Source organism: Phacochoerus africanus, chromosome 15, assembly GCF_016906955.1.
Source record: "Phacochoerus africanus isolate WHEZ1 chromosome 15, ROS_Pafr_v1, whole genome shotgun sequence".
In the NCBI taxonomy this organism is placed as follows: Eukaryota; Metazoa; Chordata; class Mammalia; order Artiodactyla; family Suidae; genus Phacochoerus; species Phacochoerus africanus.
This window is the reverse complement of record NC_062558.1, coordinates 39,767,548-39,788,714: the sequence shown is the minus strand read 5'-3', so window position 1 is coordinate 39,788,714 and position 21,167 is coordinate 39,767,548. Positions and strand designations below refer to the sequence as shown.

Here is a 21,167-nt window from a genome sequence, read left to right as displayed (position 1 = left end):
TGGCCAAAACAACCCAAAAAACAAAAAACAAAACAAAACACTAAAAGAGATAACCAACAAGGTCCTACTGTATAGCACAGAGAACTATATTCAATACCCTATAATAAATCATAATGGAAAAGACATATGTATAAATACATACACATATATGTATAGCCGAATCACTGTACTGTACACCAGAGACTAACACATTGCAAATCAACTATACTTCAAGTTTTTAAAAAATTTAAATAAAAAAGTGAAAAGAATTCAATCTGAAATCCAAAAATATTTCAATAAATCACAGATTTCTAAAACTTTTGGCCCTAAAAAATGATTTTAAATATGGATCGGACTTAAGCTTCTAAAATAATGTTTTACAACCTGTTAATGGACTTTCTTGTATATTAAACCAGACATACCAAAACAGCCTCCAGTTCACATCTCTTCCAAATTTTTCCAAATATATGAGGTTATAGATATTTTGTTGCATTTATTAAGTTTTTAGTGACAAACGCCCCATAAATATACTCATTTAAGTATATACTTACCTAAACCATTGGTGTCCAGCTCATAAATATCACTAACAAGATAAAAAGAACTGGTCTGACACTGAGAACAGCCAGAATTAAGGAATCCAGCCATTCTGGTGGGTACAGGACCAAGAAAAGGATACTGCAAAGGGGAAAAAAGTGATATTCTTTAAATACATTAAAATTTAAAACCATAAAATACAAAATGAGACAACAAGGAACTATAACTATTGGATAAAAATCTATGATTAAGTTTCAATCCATTGATTAGTAAACTAGTAATATCTAAATAATTTTGATGAAAACAGAAACTGTATTTATTTACTGATAGCTCTTAAAAATGTATCATCACAGAAAAAGCTATTTAAAAAAAAAAAAAAGCTCTTTTGGTTTTCCTCACTATCCAGTTTGGATACTGAGGAAGGACCTGTAATTCCCCAAGTTTAAAAAGTTTTTGTCTTTTTTGGAAGTTCCCATTGTGACTCAGCTGATTATGAACCTGATGAGTACCCATGAGGATGTGGTTCAATCCCTGGTCTCACTCAATGGGGTAAGAATCTGGTGTTGCTATGAGCTGTGGTGTGGGTTTCAAACTAGGCTAGGATTCTGAATTGCTATGGCTGTGCCAGCTATAGCTCCAATTCGACCCCCAGCCTGGGAACTTCCACATGCCACAAGTGCAGCCCTAAAAAGCCAAAAAAAAAGAAAGGGGGGGGGGTCATGTGATGGTAAACACACACTGATGATACCTGAATTTCCTTCTCAATAAATCGCTTTCCAGTCTCCAAGGCCACCTCCAGCTGTTGAAGGAGCAAACGGAGAATATCAATCCGGGAGGATACTCCATTCTCAGTGGTCTTCTCTGAGTTCTTTGGCCCAACAGAGTGGTTAAGACTTGGAAGTCCACTGATCAGCCTCAAGGTTAAGGAACGGATTCTTAACCACATTGTCTCCTCCTCCAAGGAAAGTTTCTTATGTTCTTCAGAAACATCCCTTTAAAAGAAACATCCCCAAACCATCCATTTTACTCATGTTGTCTTTTTTTTTGTAGCATTTTTTTTTTTCTTTCTTTCTTGGCCACACCTATGGCATATGGAAGTTCCCAGGCCAAGGACTGAATCCAAGCCAGGAGCTGCAACTTATGTCACAGTTCCACCAATGCTGGATCCTTAACACCACAGAGACAATGCCAGGTCATTAACCCACTGCGCCACAGTGGGAACTTCTCATGCTGCCTTTAAATCTTTCAAAGTTTGGAGTTTGCCATCATGGCTCAGCAGGTTAGGAACCCAACTAGTATCCATGAGGATGCAAGTTTGACCCCTGGACTCCCTCAGTGGGTTAAGGATCCAGCGTCATCACAAGCTGCAGCACAAGTTGCAGATGTGGCTTGGATCTGGCATTGCTGAGGCTGTGGCATAGGCCACTGGCTATGGTATAGGTAGGTGAGTGCAGCTCCAATTTGACCCCTAGCCTGGGAATCTTCATATGCTTCGGGTGCAGCCCTAAAAAAACACCCCCCAAAAAAATCTTTTCAAGATAAATTTTATCAGTCAAGATGCCTTTGAATGGTTCCAGCTTTCATTTAATAGCTGAATGATCCTGAACAAAGCAAAATTATCCAAGTCTCCATTTTGGTATTCATAAAATAAGAAAGATAACCTAGCTAATAGGTCATTTTCCCCATAAATGAAACTTACTTTTCTGATGATAAAATACATAATACAAAAAATTCAAACAAAAGTTAAAAAATAGAAAATGTGCCCTGATAACTAAGAACATACAATATTAACATGGTTGATACAAATCCTTTCAGACTTTTGCAATACAGATACACAAAAATGAACTAAAAATATTTACATAATTTATTTTAAACAAATAAAATGAATTCATAGTATTTATATTATTTTGCAAATTGCATCTTTTTATGACAGTCTGTGCAGAAGAGTTAACACAGCCTGAAAGAGAATGGATGTGTTTATATGTATAACTGAATCACTGTTGTAGAGCAGAAATTATTATCACAACTTTATAAATCAACTATATTTCCTTTTTTTTTGTCTTTTGTCTTTTTAGAGCTGCACCCACGGCATATGGAGGTTCCCAGGCTAGGGGGTCTACTCAGAACTATAGCTGCCGGCCTATGCCAGAGCCACAGCAATGTGGGATCTGAGCCGCGTCTGCGACCTACACCACAGCTCACGGCAACACCAGATCCTTAACCCACTAAGCAAGGCCAGGAATAGAACCCACAACCTCATGGTTCCTAGTCAGATTCATTTCCAATGTGCCACAAAGGGAACTCCTAAATCAACTATATTTCAATAAAACTTTAAACAATGGGGAAGGAGTTCCTGCTGTGATGCAGGGAAACGAATCCAACTAGTATCCATGAAGATGTGGGTTCAATATATGGCCTTGCTCAATGGGTCAGGGATCCCATGTTGCTGTGAGCTGCGGTATAGGTCAAAGATGAGGCTTGGATCCTACAGCTCCTGTGTTGCTGTGGTGTGGTATAGGCCAGCAGCTGTAGCTCCAATTTGATCCCTAGCCTGGGAACTTCCATATGCAGCGGGTATGGCCCCAAAAAGAAAAAACAAAAATGGGGGGAAGAAAAGAGTTAACGGAGCAAGCCTGAGGCTCTAATTTTAGAACAGCCTATTTGCAAGGCTAGCCCTTGGCTGATGTCTGGGAACTTGGTGTGCCAACCATTCCCTAAATGATAAGAGTGGCTCACTGTGTCTATACTGTTTGTACATACTGTGTAGTATAGAGTGAACTGTGCTTTCCTTCAGGGACTCTGAAATGCTGGTACATGCTAGATAGAGGGTGCCTACATAACCAGCCAACCAGCCAATGAAAACTCTGGGCACCAAATTTCTAATGGGCTTTTCTGGGCAGAAATATTGCACATTTTCCACTACTAGAGAAAGGAGTGCATTCCTTCATAGGAGGGAGAAAACACTGAAAATCTGTGCATGGAGTTCCCCAAAATCTACCTGTACCTCTTCCCCTTGCTGATGCTGTCATGTATCCTTTCGTTATAAGAAACCTCAGGGAGTTCCCATCATGGCGCAGTGGTTAACGAATCCGACTAGGAACCATGAGGTTTCGGGTTCGATCCCTGGCCTTGCTCAGTGGGTTAAGGATCCGGCATTGCCGTGAGCTGTGGTATAGGTTGCAGACGCGGCTCGGATCCCAAATTGCTGTGGCTCTGGCATAGGCCGGTGGCTACAGCTCCAATTAGACCCCTAGCCTGGGAGCCTCCATATGCCATGGGAGCAGCCCAAGAAAAGGCAAAAAGACAAAAAAAAAAAGAAACCTCAGATGTGAGAACAACTATATGTTTAATCCCATGAGTACTAGCAAATTACTAATGTGGTCTTGGCAACCTCCAAATCACAGCATATTCAGAACCATGTTATATACATGTCTCTGCATGTTTGTTCACTTATTCCTTAGTTTCAACCTTTCTAGAAGTGGATCTGCTGACTTAAATGGAATACAGCATTTTCAATCTTGACACACATCACTAAATTTCCCTATAGGAATCTTATATAGTTTTATGCCATGTAAATGCACAACAGCCATTTTCCCATAACCTTGCTTAGAACAAGGGTTAATCTTGTTTTATCCAATACATAAAATCTTTGAATGATAGATTAAAAAACAAATCTTTACTGCTTTTCTTTGAACTTCCTATTAAATTCTTTGCCCCTTTTGTTTTTTAGTTTTCTTCTGTGGATTTACTGAGTTCTCTCTATATACGAAGGATATTGATATATATGATTTACCAGATACCTCTAGAATTTGTTAACAAATTTACTTCTATCTAGAAGGCTAACATTTAGAGGTCAAATCCTTTGTTTCCAGATCTGATGTAATGATAAGAGAGCTTTTCCCAACCATTTAAAACATTTTTTATATTTTCTTTTAGAATGTCTAAGTTTTGGGAGTTCCCGTTGTGATGCAGTGGAAACAAATCCAACTAGGAACCGTGAGGCTGCAGATTTGATCCCTGGCCTCGCTCAGTGGGTTAAGGATCCGGCATTGCCGTGAGCTGTGGTGTAGGTCGCAGATGTGGCACAGATCTGGCCACAGATCCTCATTTTTTAAAAATTAATTGCTCAGGGTTAAATTCCAGTTACCTGTCTTTTGGATCCCAGCTGAAGAAAACATTTAAGTCTCTGTTGTCTCTCAAGGCTTCCCATGGAATGTCATCTTCTTCTGGCCGAAGATTCATTGACTTTATACTTTCCGCTAAGCTGGTTGATCTGTGATATAGAAAATTTATTTAAGTATTATTCATAGTAAAATAGCCATGAAAACATATTACCCTGGACTTTGTTTTACTAAATAGAAAGAAAAGGAAAGAAGAGTGATAGAAGAAAGGAAGGCTTTACTATCAAGAAGTAAAAGCTCATAATAGGTGAAATAAAATCAAGTACTGATCATACTGGCCTGCTACACAGTAAGAGAAAGGCATCTGGGGGCCCAGCCAAAATAAAGTCCACCAGCATTAATTCCTTAATCCCATGTTTGTAGGGAATGGAGAAACTTGTAAACACAATATGGACCAGGGATAACGACCATGGCCTAGCTGGATTCTGGATGGTACCTGGGATGGTGCTGGCAGTACTCTATCATTTCTCTATGACAGGCACCTTCCCCTTTCTTACCTGTTCCCTCCTACTTTTCTCCCTCATTTTTCCTTAGTTTAAGCCCACTAATGGCACCCATGAGGCTCATCAATGGCTCTCAGCACCTAATCTAATCCCCTAGTTCCTTCTAAGCTCTTGTGAAATACTTACATATTTGCTTCAAGTAGAAGGTCTAACAACATCCGTTCAGTACGGACTTGTGCAAAATGAAGGGAATTATTCAGCCTGTTCCTAAAAGCGATAAACTCTGGGATCTTCTCAAATGCACCATATTTGTAAGCTTGAATAATATATTCTGAGGTCTGGGAAGGAAAGACATCACCTTGGTATAAGTATTTCACAGGTCAGGCAATGAAGACGAACCTTGCCAGACAAAACAAAACAACACTCAAACTCAAATTAAGATGCTGAATCTAATCTTTAAAGTTCTTGGACACCAAACAGAATATTAGCTTTTCTTCCCCCCTTTCTTTTTTTGGCTGCCCCATGGCATATAGAGTTCCTGGGGCAGGGATCAGATCCGGGCTGCAGTTGTGACCTATGCCACAGCTGCAACAATGCGGGATCCTTTAACCCGCTGTGCCTAAACCTGTATCCCAGCAATCCAAAGACGCCGTCGATCCCATTTCATCACAGCAGAACTCCAGAATATTCGCTTTTTAAAATGTTATTTTTCTTCTATCCTATACTAGAGTCAAGTATCTTCTTTTTTATTTTTGTTTATTTTTGTTTGTTTGTTCCTCAAGTATCTTCTTTACTAATATTACTACTAATAATACCCAGCTGCTACTACAACTACACAGACTTTCTCCTAGCAGTTATATCTTTCAATTCAACGGGACTAAAGGTTTTGCTATACCACATCAGTCAAAAATTTAGTTAGTGCCATTGTGGAAGGGATATTACTCCATGTTTTTCTGCATCTAAGATAAACTTTGTTTTATACACCAGAATACTATAACCCTCCCACCACCACCACAAATAAAAATCACTCTCCTTCAGAAAAAAGATAGGTCCTCTTGGTTTTATTTACTTCTGAATAATGTATCACTAACACAGGGCATATGTACAATACATCAAGATACAAGACACAAAACAAAAACCTATAAAAAGTCATGTCATAAACCATTCTGAGGACAAAGAGAATTAAAAAACCAGGTTACCTGTCCATCCAAATTACTATGCTAGAAAACTCCATAAACAAATAAGTAAACACTCGCATGTGCTTTAATTAGATTAATACATGTATACAGAAGAAACATGAACAGAGATAAGATAAAGAATTCTAAACAGAAATTCTAGCACAATAGAAGAAAATCTTAGGGAAGAACTTTTCATGGGTATGGGCCTATGCCATCAGGATCCAAAGTCAGAAGGGCACCCTTTTGGGCAAGGAAAACGTTAAGCTCAAAGCTGATGTCTGTCCCAAAGATCCTTTCTAGAAAAGCCAATGTTTTTGCACAGCCTCAGTCAGCTCTGCCCCCATCTCCACTATGACCAAATAATTTGCCCAGTAGGAAAATAGGCCGATAGTCAACAACATACCCTCTGATACACAGCCTCGCAGGGTTCATTTCAGGCCGCGGGATTGCGCCACGGGCGCTAATTCAACTGCATTCGATGCGGCTTTTAAACCCCCATGGGACACCTCGGCGAGCTGTTTGCCTGCAGTATCTGGAGAAATTAAAGACGGACGGACACAAGAAAATTAAAAAGATTACTTGTGATCCTGCAGGTTTAAAGAAGGACTATCCGAAAAAGCTCAAATGTATCTTTTAGCTTGATTAAAGGACAGTGATATGCCCAATTAAGAAGAGGCCAGGATACCCTTAACACGTATGCCTATCCGATGGCCTCTTGGCTTGGAAAACATAGCAAGGTTTACCATCAGCCCTTGCAATAGGAACTTACAGTCTGAAAAAACCAGCTGGTTAGGAACATGTGATCCAGCAACTAATGAGGATAAAAATTTGACTTTGGAGACCCCAATCGAATTTATTAATTACAGTTCCAAAGTACATTATTATGATTGAAGGAAAGAACCCAGCCTTACCAAGCTTAGAGAAAGTTTTAACTTCTGAGTGGTCCACGGAATACCACTTTAGAAAAAAGGCAAGCAAAAAATAAGGGGCCACAAAAAGGGAATGCAATCCTTTAACAAACTAAGAAGGTACCTATAGTTCTCTGGCTTCTCTAAGACAGTCCTCCTTTAATACTGCAGTAAAGTATCACTGCAGAGCTAGAAAAGGGTCTGTGCAGCTATCAATAGGACAAGGGCTGAGGAAGTAATACGATCTGAAGAAACAACGCCTATTGGAACTGCAGGCAAAACTGGAAGCCATGAGTACTTTAAAGACTTTGGAATATCAGAGAATGTTGTCCGTACCCATTTCTACTCATTTATGCACCAATGAGGCTACTTAGATCCCATATGAATTCCTGAAATGAACCCTGTTCACTGTAAAAATTATCAAAATACATGGACTTAAACCCTTGAATAATGATCTCCATGAATAAGTAAAACAGAGACTATTAAAGGCAATTTTTTAAAAGTATAAATATGTAAATAACGTTTGGAGTATGTACATCAAGCTCTAATTTTTGTATTGCAAAAATCTATTCCAAAGTAAGATGACAGCAGACAATGACCTTACCAGAAAGAAAATCCCTATGCAGGCCTTCCAAATATAACTTTCAATCCCACAGCACAAAGCTTCACAAAGCAGATTTTCCATTTAAAGGGTAGGTGTTCTTTCAAAGAGCTAGCTAGGAATTGAAATACATAAGCCACTCAAGGAAAAACCATCTAGGGATGCCAAAAACTACCACAAATAAAGATATAGAGCACAGATCTTTAGCTTTCCAGAGAGATATTTCTAATACCATCAGAAGGTTTAAACATACACACTACATACATACTACACTAGACATCTAACACTACAACTGTGATCTTTTTTAGCTTCAAACTCTATGGTCCACACCACAGTCTCCATTTTCCTACTCTGGGACTTGGGCTAGGCATTACAGTTTAAGGTATGTTTTCCTTGCTGTATTATGCTTTGCTTTTGACCAGGACCTCTCCTCTCATCCTCAATTATCTACTTTAATATGATTAAATAGCTCTTTTCTTAGGAGTAATAAAAATAAATTTTAAGCAGAGTCCTAGTCCCAGATTAATAAAATGATTTAATTTTATCAGCTTCGGCATTATGCACATTCAGATGAATTAGTCACTGCTGACACACACAACCATCAGCAAAACATTAAACTGGGGTACAAAAAGCCACTGAGGACAACATGCCCTCTCAAATCACTCCTGAGGATCTCCTTTCCCTATTACAATACTTTTTGTTGCTTTGTTTTGTGTGTGTGTTGTTTTCCAAACAATGTAGAAGAACAATATAGCTCTTCTAAAATGCTGAATGATTGTGAGGGGGGAGAGAGTGGAAGGGAGGGGAGAGGCAGTGGCATGGACTGGGAGTTTGGGGTTAGGAGATGCAAACTATTATATTTAGAATGAATAAGTAATGAGGTCCTGCTGTACAGCACAGGGAACTATATCCAGTCTCTTGGGATAGACCATGATGGACGATAATATAAGAAAAGGAATGTGTGTGTGTGTGTGTGTGTGTGTGTGTGTGTGTGTGTGTGTGTGTGTGTGTGACTGGGTCACTTTGCTGTCCAGCAGAAACTGGTACAACACTGTAAATCAACTAAGATACTTTAATTTAAAAAAATTATAGGGAGTTCCCGTCGTGGCGCAGTGGTTAACGAATCCGACTAGGAACCATGAGGTTGCGGGTTCGGTCCCTGCCCTTGCTCAGTGGGTTAACGATCCGGCGTTGCTGTGAGCTGTGGTGTAGGTTGCAGACGCGGCTCGGATCCCGCATTGCTGTGGCTCTGGCATAGGCTGGTGGCTACAGCTCCGATTCGACCCCTAGCCTGGGAACCTCCATATGCCGCGGGAGCGGCCCAAGAAATAGCAACAACAACAACAACAACAACAAAAGACCAAAAAAAAAAATTATAAAAATGCTGGATGACTGAAAACTGGAGTAAAACCAACCACCAGGCTTGGATTAACCCCTTACTTACTCCCCCACTACCACCTCAAAGCTATTGGAGAAACAAAACTTTGAAAAGGATTCTTCAGTATATCAAATGCTTTCAATAACCTCTTCCTTAGAAATACAGTAATGAGAGCCAGAATGATGAGATTTGAAATACACTTTTCTTTTGATTTTTGTTTTGTTAGTGAAACTTCAAGAGGTTTCAGAGATACTTGAACACACAGTGAAAACTCACGAATTTACAACTCAACTGCCCACTCACACTAGGAAAATTTTTTATTTTTATTTATTTTTACCAACGCACCCAGCCCAGGATGGAACCCCAGCCTCAGCAGCAATCAGAGCCACAACAGAGACAATACTGATCCTTAACCCACTGCGCCACAGTGCAAACTCCAACACTAGGTTTTTTCTTTCTCCTTTTTGTTTTTCCTTTTTACAGCTGTACCTGCGGCATATGGAAGTTCCCAGGCTAGGGGTAAAATTGGAGCTGCAGGTGCAGACCTACACCACAGCCATAGCAATGCCAGATCGAAGCCACATCTGCAACCCACACCACAGCCTGTGGCAAAACCAGACCCTTAACCCACTGAGTGAGGCCAGGGACTGAACCTGCATCCTCACAGACATTATGTTGGGTTCTTAACCCACTAAGCCACAAGGGAAACTCCCCAACACTAGATTTTAGACTCAAGGTACTAGAGATGCCCTTCTGATATCAAAGCAGGGCAAGCTCCTTCTGAGGTATATGTTCAAATGCTCATACCCACTTCCATCTCTCCTTGACCAGAAACTAGGGCACAAAATGAGGTTTGAACAGACATACTATCCTGTCAGGAAGTAGAGTCATGGGGGGGAGGGAAAAGAGTTCAAAAGTCAACTAATGATGCCAAGGTCAACACCATGTGCTATATCAGCCTTCTAGATCATGCCCTGGAGTATGTCAGAACATAATTATCACAAGCTGAGAAAAACAAACCTACATTCTCTTGCTCAGAAATGCTTTTGCCCAGATCTGGCTTTTTATTTAATATATCCCCCCAAAGAATTAGATGGAAGATAAGTATAGCTATCACAGTTACAAAGGTTTTGTAAAAAAAAAAAAAAAAAACCTCTTAAGTGTGTGCCAAGAAGAACCAGAAACCTTCTTTGCCAAATTTCTTAGTTACTGTTAGACCATGAAAATGGAACACAGTGGGCAGATATCTGGCATGGCCAAATTCCAGGTGATGAGTCTTAGAAGCACATGAGAACCAAGGAGGTAGTGACCATTATAGAGACAAGATTTCTTCACATATGTTCCTGGATGGTTTTGCATAGCTCATCAACTGAGTATAGATCATATATGGTTTTCCCACAAATATTTCTGCCTAAATGACAAGTAGAGACCAAGTCAGCCTGCAGTGAAAAATATGGTGCAAATCCCATCCTTTCATTATGGCACAAAAAAGCTCTATTTATTGCTACTTTAAAAAACATACTATTGACCTAAGTTTCTTAAAATGTCCTTCAACTGGTCAATTTTTATAATTCTAAGAAAATATTAGTGTACTCTCTGTTGGTAAAGAGCACTGTGATTATAAACATTACATAGATAAAAGTAACAGAGAACAGCTGCTACTGAAGAACCATATATGGCATCCTCTGCTATAAATTCTTATGGGCTATTTCTTATGCCCTTAGAAAGTCTCTCAGAGATTAAAAGACAGACCGAAGAGGCATAACACTTCCTACTCTGCTAATACCCAATTTTAAATGCACCTTTGCACAGATTCTATTAAACATACCCATTCTAACAACCATAAATAACTCTTTACCTTTACCTAACAGCCTTAGCCAGTAAGCTATGGTCTAAGGGCACTAGGCCTTGGTGCACTTCAACACATGCACTTCTGACCAGAGGGAAGATGCTCTCTGAATCATGTGCATTCAGCAGGCAAGATCATATTTCAAAAAATTTTTTTCACTTACATCTTTCTGGTTGGAGTGGAAAAACCTGAGCGCGAAGTTACAGGATTGGGATGCAGCAGCATACTGACCTAGGGATTCGGCGTATCGAGTCAAAAGATAACTAGGTTGGAAGGAAAGAAAAAAAATGTTATACCTACTCACCTCTAGCATCAAGTACTACAATTCAAATTATTACGGTAGAGAAATAGCTACGCACATGAAAAGTTAAAACATCCTGCCATAAAAATTATACAATTCACAGACTCAAATTTTTAAAAACAGCAAAGTTAATTCAGTTTTGTGGGAGACCTAAAACTCTATGCCACACTTTTTTACACTCAGATGATTAATGGAACACAAATTGTTAGAGAACAGAATGCTCTCCTCCTCAAATAGCTCTGTATATACCACTGTGGTTCAGCGGTAACAAACCTGACTAGCATCCATGAGGATGTGGGTTTTTTGATCCCTGGCCTCACTCGGTCAGTTACGGATCTGGCCTGTGAGCTGTAGTGTAGGTTGCAGACATGGCTCATATTTGGTGTTGCTGTGGCTATGGTGTAGGCGGGAAGCTCTGATTGGACCCCTAGCCTGGGAACCTCCAATATGCAGTGAATGCAGCCCTAAAAGGATAAAAATAAATAAATAAATAAAACAGCTCTGTAGCACATGGAGAAAATATTCTTGATTCATCACAAAAAATAATCAAAATACAAATTTAAAGGATCTCTGGGAGCAAAACAAATAAAGTACATGTGTCAACCTCAACTGCGAGGAGGAAGCAGAATTCAAAATAAGGCATGTTAAGAAAAAGAGCTCAAAGTATACAACTACTGTATCTGGGGAAAACCATTTCTAAATCATACCAAAAAAAAAGTTGGGGGGGCATACCCATGGCACGTGGAAGTTCCCAGGTCAGGGATGGAACCCATGCCACAGCAGTGACCTGAGCCACAGCAGTGACCTGAGCCACAGCAGTGACATCAGGTCCTTAACCCACTGGGCCAAAAGGGAACTCCTAAACCATACAAATTTAAAATTACTACAAAATGTTGAGAGATATAAAACTCTTTCTGCTTTGAAATGGATCATAACAGGTGATTATTTAATCTAAAAAGCTTAATACTTTTCTGCTAAAGTCGAAATGTTACAGTTCCACATATGAGGACCTCACACTGCTGTCATTATTCAGAGTATATACTACCAACCCAATGGTGTCATGCTGGATATGCTTAGCATCAAGGCTAGAGTACAGATCCACCACTGGTTCAAATGCCCCCAGCATACAGTAGATTCGAACAAGCAGCAATTTGAATTGAGCATTGGAAGGGCTGTGGGTTAATCCCTCTTCCAACAAAGTCAGGGCCTGCCACACAGTGGTCTCATCACCTAGAATCAAAATATAATAGCATTATCCACACATCTTGATAGCAAATGGAAGTTTCTCAAAAACGAAAGACAAAAAATTACTGACATCATCACCTCCCCTAACTTTTTCTAAGAATGAGCTTGGGTGACAGAGAACCAATTTTAGATACACACCCGTAAGCAAAATAAGGAATTTCCCTGAATTTCCCTGAATAGACAGCTTCTCAATAGTTACCTCGGTTCTTAAACCTGCATCTACAAAAGTGATGCAAACTTATAAGCTGAGATGTTTGGAATCTCATAGGATCCTAGATTCTGAGAAGAAATGGACTTTGAAGGAGAACTAGAATTCACCAATCTTCCCAGTACAGGATTTTTCTCTACAAGACCCCAGACAGATGGCTTCTCTAAACATTTTTCTTCCACATATAACGCTACTAATAGGATGTCACCTAATTTTTGGAAAAAAAAAAAAAACTTGCTGATTAATAATCAAACTAAAATGATACACCCTTTTGGCCTACCAAAAACCAAAACATTACACACATCAATATTCTTAAAGAATAAATAATTTCTCTTCTATGAAAGTGTCTAAAGAAAATTTATGAAATGCCAATAAAGCTTTATATACAAAAACATTCATTGTACAAATAATGGAGGGATGATTAAGTAAACTATAGTACACCCACACAGGGAAACATCATATAGCACTTTAACATTAACAAGGAGTTTTTATAGCAAGTGAAATAATTATGTAATCATGATCAGTAAAATGTAAACAGAATTCAAACTCGTATGAAGAGTTCATCTTAAGTATATAAAACATGCGCATAGGAAGAAAGAAGGAAATATGCAAAAATATTAGAGTGTGCTTTTTAGAAGCTGGGAAAGTGAGATAAAAATAAACCGTTTTCCAAAATTTTTACAAACTGTAAATTTCTTTTACAGTTAGAAAAAATAGCTAAAATAAGTTTCACTGAGCCTTTAAAATTATAAAGTTATTTTCTATATGCATTTTCTCGAAGAGAAAAGAAACAAGATATAACTAAAAATTGGGGCTTTAGGTAAATATCATCCACAATCCTATCCAAACTATGCAAACTACCATCATGATTAATGTATTGCTTTTGACTATAATTACTTTTACACAGTAGTAATCATGGCATACATCCAGTTTTGTGTTTTCACATGTGTCCATCTGGTCTTTAAAATCATAATTTTATTTAATTCAACACTCAATGACCTAAACTCTGCAGTTAACGCTAAAAATAAGACCCAGAGATAAGAGCCATAGGTGGTTCCTGGCCTCAAGAGGTGCAGAATTGGGTAGAAGAGAGAGTTGGACAATTACAGATAATAACTTCTAAAGTCCTAGTTATTCATGGATAACTAACATCAGAATGTTTTCTTAAAAACTTATTAAAGATCTCTTTTAAATGGAAACAAAATTTAATTTATACTTCTGAAGTTTTAAATCCAACATTATAAAGATATTCATCATCTTGGAGTTCCTGTTGTGATTCAGCAGTAACAAACTCGACTAGTACATAAGGACATGGGTTCGATCCCTGGCCTCACTCAGTGGGTTAAGGATCCAGCGTTGCAGACGCAGCTTGGATCCCATGTTGCTGTTGCCATGGCTGTGTCTGTGGCATAAGCCAGCAGCTATAGCTCCCAATAGAACTCTAGCCTGGGAACTTCCACATGCCACAGGTACAGCCAAAAAAAAAAAAAGATATTTATCATCTTACTTTATTTTGCAAAATTAAGGCGATAACTATAACTCTATACAAATTCTTTACCAAATCAAAAAGCAGCAAGGGTTGATGAGGAGCGGGGTCACAAAGTTTTTCTAACTAAATTTTATAATTTAACAAAATAATAAAACAAAAAGGTATGAGATAAATAAGTTCTGGGAATATAAGGTACAGCACAGTGACTATAGCTAACAATACTGTATTGTGTATTTGAAAGTTGCTACAAGTAGATCTTAGTTCTCATTACAAGGAAAAAAACTGAAGCCATGTGACTTGATGGACTTTAATAAACTTATTATGGTAATCATTCTGCAATATATACATATATCATTATATTATATGCCTTAAACTAATAAAATGAAATGTATCAATTATATGTCAAAAAAATTGGAGGGAAGAGTTCCTGCTGTGGTGCAGTGGGTTAAGAACCTGACTATAGCAACTCAGGTCACTGTGGAGGCAAAGGTTCAATCCCTGGCCCTGGAACTTCCATATGCCGTGTGTGTGGCCATAAAATAAAATAAAATTTAAAAACCTGGAGGGAAAAAAATGACATTCTTCACCCCCCATTTTATTTTTGCAGCATGATCATAAAGAAATGCTTTTTTGTAAAACTATTTGAGCGTATCAATTTCCTAAAGACTTCTTCTTAATCCTTTCACACTCAAAATCAGTCTCTTTCAACATCTTCACCAACATTCTATACCTTTCTAATTTCTGTAGGATCCACCTTGAACAATGACCATGCCTATGACTAGAGCATTTCAACATCACTTTCACTGACTTCAAGAAACCTTGCATCTATAATGTCTATAACTTCCAAAATTCTTGCACTATATGATGAGGACAACCTATCTAACTTCTTTCTCTCTGTGCTATATTTCCCTCATCTGCAAACTGTAATAATCCTAACTGTTTTGTTACAAGGTTTAAATTAGTTAGTTCATATAAAGCACTTCCAAGTGCCTGATGATCAATGAATGTTAACTGCTATTATTATATGATAAGATATCTTGCTCCAAAACCAAGAGATTAACAAAGCAATAGTCACTATGAGCAAAAAACAGATGCTAGGAATAAGTGGGGAAGGGTATATGAGTAGGGAGCAAATTACTAAGTAAGAAAGTTTATTAGTGATTTTTACATTAAGAAGATGTTTACAGGCCTATGCACCCTCCCGAATCTGTGGCTCCAGATAACAAGTACTCTGATGAAAAGGATTTCATCCCCAACCCCAGTACAATACAGTTTAACGAGTACTATCATATAGGTATATACAATGTCCTACAAAAGTTCAGAGGGGGCACAAAATCTGTAATGAGGAAGGGGGTGAAATCAAGACAGGCTTGTCAGAGGCACTGCTTGAGTAAAAGTTAGACAAAGGAGGTAAGAATGTTATTTCAGAGAGTGGCAACATAATGTTCAGTGATGTAAGTAGCAAAAAAAAAAAAAACAAAAACAAAAAAAAGAAAGAAAAGAAAAAAGAAAGAAATCCGGGGCTGTAAGTACTTAAGAATCTGGAGATGTAAGCAGAGGCTAGATTACAGAGAGCGCTGCAAACCATCCTAATAAGGCTGATCTTTATCCTCAGGAAAATAGGGCATCTCTGAAGGATTTTAAGCATGAGGAGGACAGTATCAAAATTGAGTGCTTAGTGAAATGACCCATGAGGGCAGAGTTGTGTCTGTCTTACACCCCCATTGTTTCCTCAGCCCTATTCCTTCCATAGTTTATTCTCATGAATAATATGCAATAAGTAACTGGTTATTTTTTCTCAAAAACTGCTTAATAAGAGAAAATGTCAGAAGGTGAGACTAAAGAAAAGGCAATCTCAGTATCACTTGCTGAATCATCTTTCTCTTACTCAATGACTCATGATGCTTCCTTTACCATATAGTATATTTTTGTCTTAAATAGGCTAACTATATTCCAAAAAGAATGTATTTTTCCTGCATATCTATTTTTTTTAAGTGAACAAAAATGACTATTTCATTCCATGGACCCATACATCTATCTTAGAATCAGTTTCTCTGTATTTTAATTATTATAACTCTGCAATAGGTTGTTTACTCACTATTCAGAAACATTTAAAAACAGAACAGATATCCACTGATTTAAGATTATCCTGATTACAGAGAGGAGGATACTTGGAGACTTGGGTAGGAGGGCTGGAGAAGGGCAAGGAAGAAAAACCTAAAAGCATCAATCAAATTCTCAGATTATATAATTAGTCTAAGGATTTATAACCAATAAAAACAAAGAGTAAAGTTAAACTGAAATCACTGCTCTTTACCTGTTTCTCTCCATATATCAATAAGCACATGGACAGCAAGGAGACAGTAATAGTCTGAAAATTGCAATTCGGTTTTCAAACAGGATTTCCCTATAGGGGAAAAAAATCATATCTGTATTTTAAGATTTGTTCAATTATTACTGTCCCAAGAGTTTTTTAAAGCAAGAAAATGACAGGAGGGAGAAGAGAAAAAGAAGAAAAGAAACTAATAAGAATGGGGTAAATACCAGAAGGAATCTATAAGCCATGAATCAAAAGAGTCAAAGGATAGTGAGACCACACTCAGCTGGAGCAGAAGGAAGGGTTCCAGTACAGAGGTGGTATTCCAAATAGTCCCAAAAGGAGAGCAGCAAGATTTGGAAGGAGGTTTTAGGTGAAGAAAAGAACAGAAGCCAAGAGCTATGTACAACTAAAGTAATATTTTGCTCGTTACTTCACCTAATTTTTCAGAATAGTTAGAGAAATACTAACACCATCTAGTCAGGTAATTTATATTTTATCACACATATCTAATAATCTGAAGATGATCCACTCCTAAACTAAATATTTATCTCACATTTTACAACATTCTTTTTGTTCACTTACATAGTCTATATAATAAGAACATTAAGGCCTATAAGTAGAAAATGTGACAATTTTCTTAAACTCTATAGCATATCTGAGCCCCAATGTTATAGAGTTGACTTGCCAGATCAGTAAGAATATGTACATCTGGAAGCCAACTAAATTTTTTTAAAACTACAAGCTTAAGAAAGGCTTTGCCCTTTATTATTTGGATGGTATATATTCCCACTTGACAAAATATTTTCCTGGCCAAAAGCAATAAGACATCGTGCTATGAGTGATAAAAAACTGACTTCTAAGACTTAGCAGATTAGGGAACTACTGCACATTTTGAAAGGTTGCTCACCAAATTCCAGTCCATGCTGGTACCTTAACATCAATTCTCTGACCACACTCAATTTCTGATTTTTATCCATCGTGTGGTACAAGCCAAGTAACCTCGTCAGCTGCACCACACACAAATGTTGCTGCAGAGCTCTGATGTCAGCAGGCAGTGCCAGCTTATCCTCTGTTGGTGTTGACAAAGGAACAACTCCAAGTAACTGATTAATAAACTGCAAAGTGGAAAAAAAAAAGTGGCTCAGCTGTGAAAATTTAGTCATAAAAATATAAACACTGAATAATTACTGAACTATATCAGGGGGAAAATACGTAAGGGAGGAAGTGGAATGTTATGAATGAAATGATTGCCTTCCACGTAGGGCGCCAATAGATGAAGACTGGAACCGTAAAAATAAACAAAAAGCTGTATAAGCTTATAATTTAGGAGGTAAATAACAGAGAAACAGTTAAGAGTTGAAAGTGATTTGCCTGTACAGAGCCAGAACCAGAGCTGGAGAAAGCAAAGAGCTGCAACTGTTTTTAAGTATAAGCTTAAGGATATCATATGACTTTTTCAATTTTATACATGTAATTTTTTGATATAAATAAAAATTAAGTAAAATAAAAATCCCACTTATCATGCAGTTTCACATCCGTGGTGATTTTGCTTCAATTTGTCTACATTTGTATGAATTTTATTGTGATCAGATAATCATATTTGCAACAAAGTTGCAGTGATTTTCATGTTTTTGATTAAATGTCTATATAATTTCTACTGCTAGCTCTTCCATTCTTGTAAGCCATCTTATTTATCTAGTTATGTTTAGTAATGAGGCTTTCTTTACTAAATGCTAAAGAACCTTCTAAACAGATTTTGTGATAAAATACATTCTTTCTCTATTCTAGTCTGTACAGTTTTTTCCTATGCAAAAGCTTCTTTAAAAACTGGAACCATTTTGTTAGCTTAAAACCACAAAGCAAAGGAAACAAAACATAAAAAGGTGATCCTGGAGGATAACTGGACTCAATGGCCCATTCTTAGGGGCAAGTCCCATTTTAGAAAGATGTGTCTCCTAATTCATTGGGACAACAGTTCTCAATTTGAATCTTACATGGACAGTTTATAATCCTCTGATGAACATACTGCTGAGTGGCAGGATTTTTAGCTATTGAAGTCATCCTACATTTAAAAAGTCGCAGCAGCAAAATTACCCCCTTAATTAAAAATGTACATAGAACTACAAAACCCATTGCAACACCTTTAAATCCTTTGTCTCACCAAAACTGACTACCTCATCACTGCCAGTATTTCAGTATTTCTAGAGGGTTCTTCACAGTAGATTATTACTATATGAGGTCACACAGATGACCTAAGACTTTCAAACATGCCAGTAAAGTAGAGCTTCTGGTACTAAATTTTTATCAACAAACCTATATAAATCTCAGCTTAAGGCAATATAAACATTCCTCTAATGCATTTCCATCATTTGATGCTTTAAGTTACAAGACAGTAAGCACTATAAAACATGATCAATCGTTCTCCTATCTTAGCACTCGGCACAAAATATGTGCAACACTTACTCAGTGAATCTCTCCCACGTGGTTGTATTTACTGCCTAAATCCCTCCATTAACATGAAACTCACACACTCTATTTTTAGAGAATTCTGACTATAATAAAGATATTTTTCTCATTGAGCCAAATTCTTAATTTCCTGCAACAACTTCTTGCTGGTTCATAGTCACGTCTTTCTTCTACAGGATCTTTTCAAACTATGAGAAAGAAAGTACTCTGTCCTCACAGACCAAATCTCTCTCTTCCACTCAACCATTTCTTTCTCATAAGCTTTCAAGTCTTCCTATAACCCAGAATCTTCTTTTCTGGGTATGTTGCAATTTATCTAGAAAACTTCTAAAGCTTAGGCCTGTGCTGTATAAGCACAGCAACCTCAAGAGCAGCTTTTTTTAAACCAAAGTGAAAGGTGTTAAGTCATTTCAGAACCCAAAAGAGATCACTGGCTACTTATCAGTTTGTGAATGTACTGCTCCATCTGCCCTAGATGTATAACCCTCAAGACTACTAAAGTATAGAGTGCTGGTGGGATAAGAATATGGTCACCCAACAAATAGTCTAGTTACCTCCACTGTGCTCCCAATGAGCTTCATTCATGTGGGGATGACAGAGGCTTTCTGGAAGAACAGGTGCTGGCAGCTCTGTGATAAGAAGACTTCCAACCCTCACTAATTAGTTTTTTATGAGTAACACTGACCAGAATCACAGACTTTCTTGATACATAACAGTATTTCTTTATATGGTGCTCTATTCTACCTTGGGCACACTGTTGTTCCAGCTGGTAGAATACTTCAATTGCCCATATCCAAGGATACTCTAGGCTAAATGCTAATATGGAACAGGGTATGAAGGTCTCATCAGTGGGTGAGCAATCTGATGCAATACATGTTCCGTGGATGAGGAGTCTAAAGGTAAGGTTCTCTACCTCAGTATATAATTGATTTACATTAACTCATTCACATCAAAACCTCCCAATACATGACAATTAACTACCACAGGGTGCCTTGGATTAGAACTCAGAACAGAAAAAGGACATTAATGGAAAAGCTACAGAAACACCAATAAAGACTAGAGGCCAGTTAATAGTAATATACCAATGTCATCTTCTTGGTTCTGACAAATATACCACTCTAATTTAAGATGATAATGTTGGGGGAAAAGCTAGGTGAAGAGCATAGTGTACCTTTCTGTACTATCATCACAACTTTTCTGTAAATGTAAAATTATTCCAAAATTACAGGTTTTTTAAAAGTGTTACTGAAGTAGAGTTGATTTACAATATTGTATCAGCTTCAGGTATACAGCAAATTGATTCTGCTACATATACAGCCAAATATATACATATATACATTCTTTTTCCATTTTCAACAATTAAAAGATAATGAATATAATTCCCTATACTATACAGTAAATCCTTTTTATCTACTTTATATATAGGAGTGTGTACCTGTTAATACCATATTCCTAATTTATCCCTTCCCTCCCTCCTCTTTCCCCTTTGGTAAATGTAATTTTGTTTTCTATTTCTGTGTCTGTTTTGTTTTGTAAATAAATTCAATTGCACTATTTTTTAGATTCCATATATAAGTGGTATCATATTTGTCTTTCTCACTCAGCTCAATTAACATGATAATCTCTAGATTCATCCATGTTGCTACAAATGGCAGCGATCTTTTTTATGGCTGAGTAGTATTCCATTTATATACCTTGTGTGTGTGTGTGTATCTAATTTATCCACTCATCTGTTAATGGGTATGTATGTTGCTCTAGCCATCATTCTTTATCCATTCATTTGCTAATGGGCATTTAATTTGCTTCTGTGTCTTGGCAATTTGTAAGCAGCACTGCTATGAACATTGGGGTGCACATTCTTTTGAAATGAGAATTGTTGTCTGTTCTGAATATATGCCCAGGAGTGGGACTGGTGGATCATATGGTAGTTCTATTTTTAATTTTTCAGAAATTTCCATACTATTTTCCATAGTGGCTGCACCAATTTACTTTCCCACCAGCAGTGTAGGAGGGTTCCCCTTTCTCCACACCCTCTCCAGCATTTGCTATCTGTACAGTTGTTTGGGGGTTTTCTGGTTTTGTTTTTG

At 37.7% G+C, this 21,167-nt stretch overlaps 1 protein-coding gene across 2 annotated transcripts in view; it reads right to left on the bottom strand.

The window, feature by feature from the left end:
- The window catches only part of NAA25 (N-alpha-acetyltransferase 25, NatB auxiliary subunit), a 76,729-nt gene that overhangs the window by 20,079 nt on the left and 35,483 nt on the right, over positions 1–21,167 (bottom strand). For both annotated transcript variants that reach the window (XR_007132157.1, XM_047760019.1), the window contains exons 12-19: positions 17,522–17,729; positions 16,612–16,701; positions 12,402–12,582; positions 11,215–11,314; positions 5,324–5,475; positions 4,661–4,786; positions 1,262–1,505; positions 531–654 (exon numbers count right to left, since the gene is read on the bottom strand). Coding sequence is in view for 1 of the 2 variants with exons in the window: in XM_047760019.1 (XP_047615975.1) it covers positions 531–654; positions 1,262–1,505; positions 4,661–4,786; positions 5,324–5,475; positions 11,215–11,314; positions 12,402–12,582; positions 16,612–16,701; positions 17,522–17,729 (1,225 nt within the window). In the remaining variant the exon portion in view is untranslated. The remainder of the gene's footprint in view (positions 1–530; positions 655–1,261; positions 1,506–4,660; positions 4,787–5,323; positions 5,476–11,214; positions 11,315–12,401; positions 12,583–16,611; positions 16,702–17,521; positions 17,730–21,167) is intronic.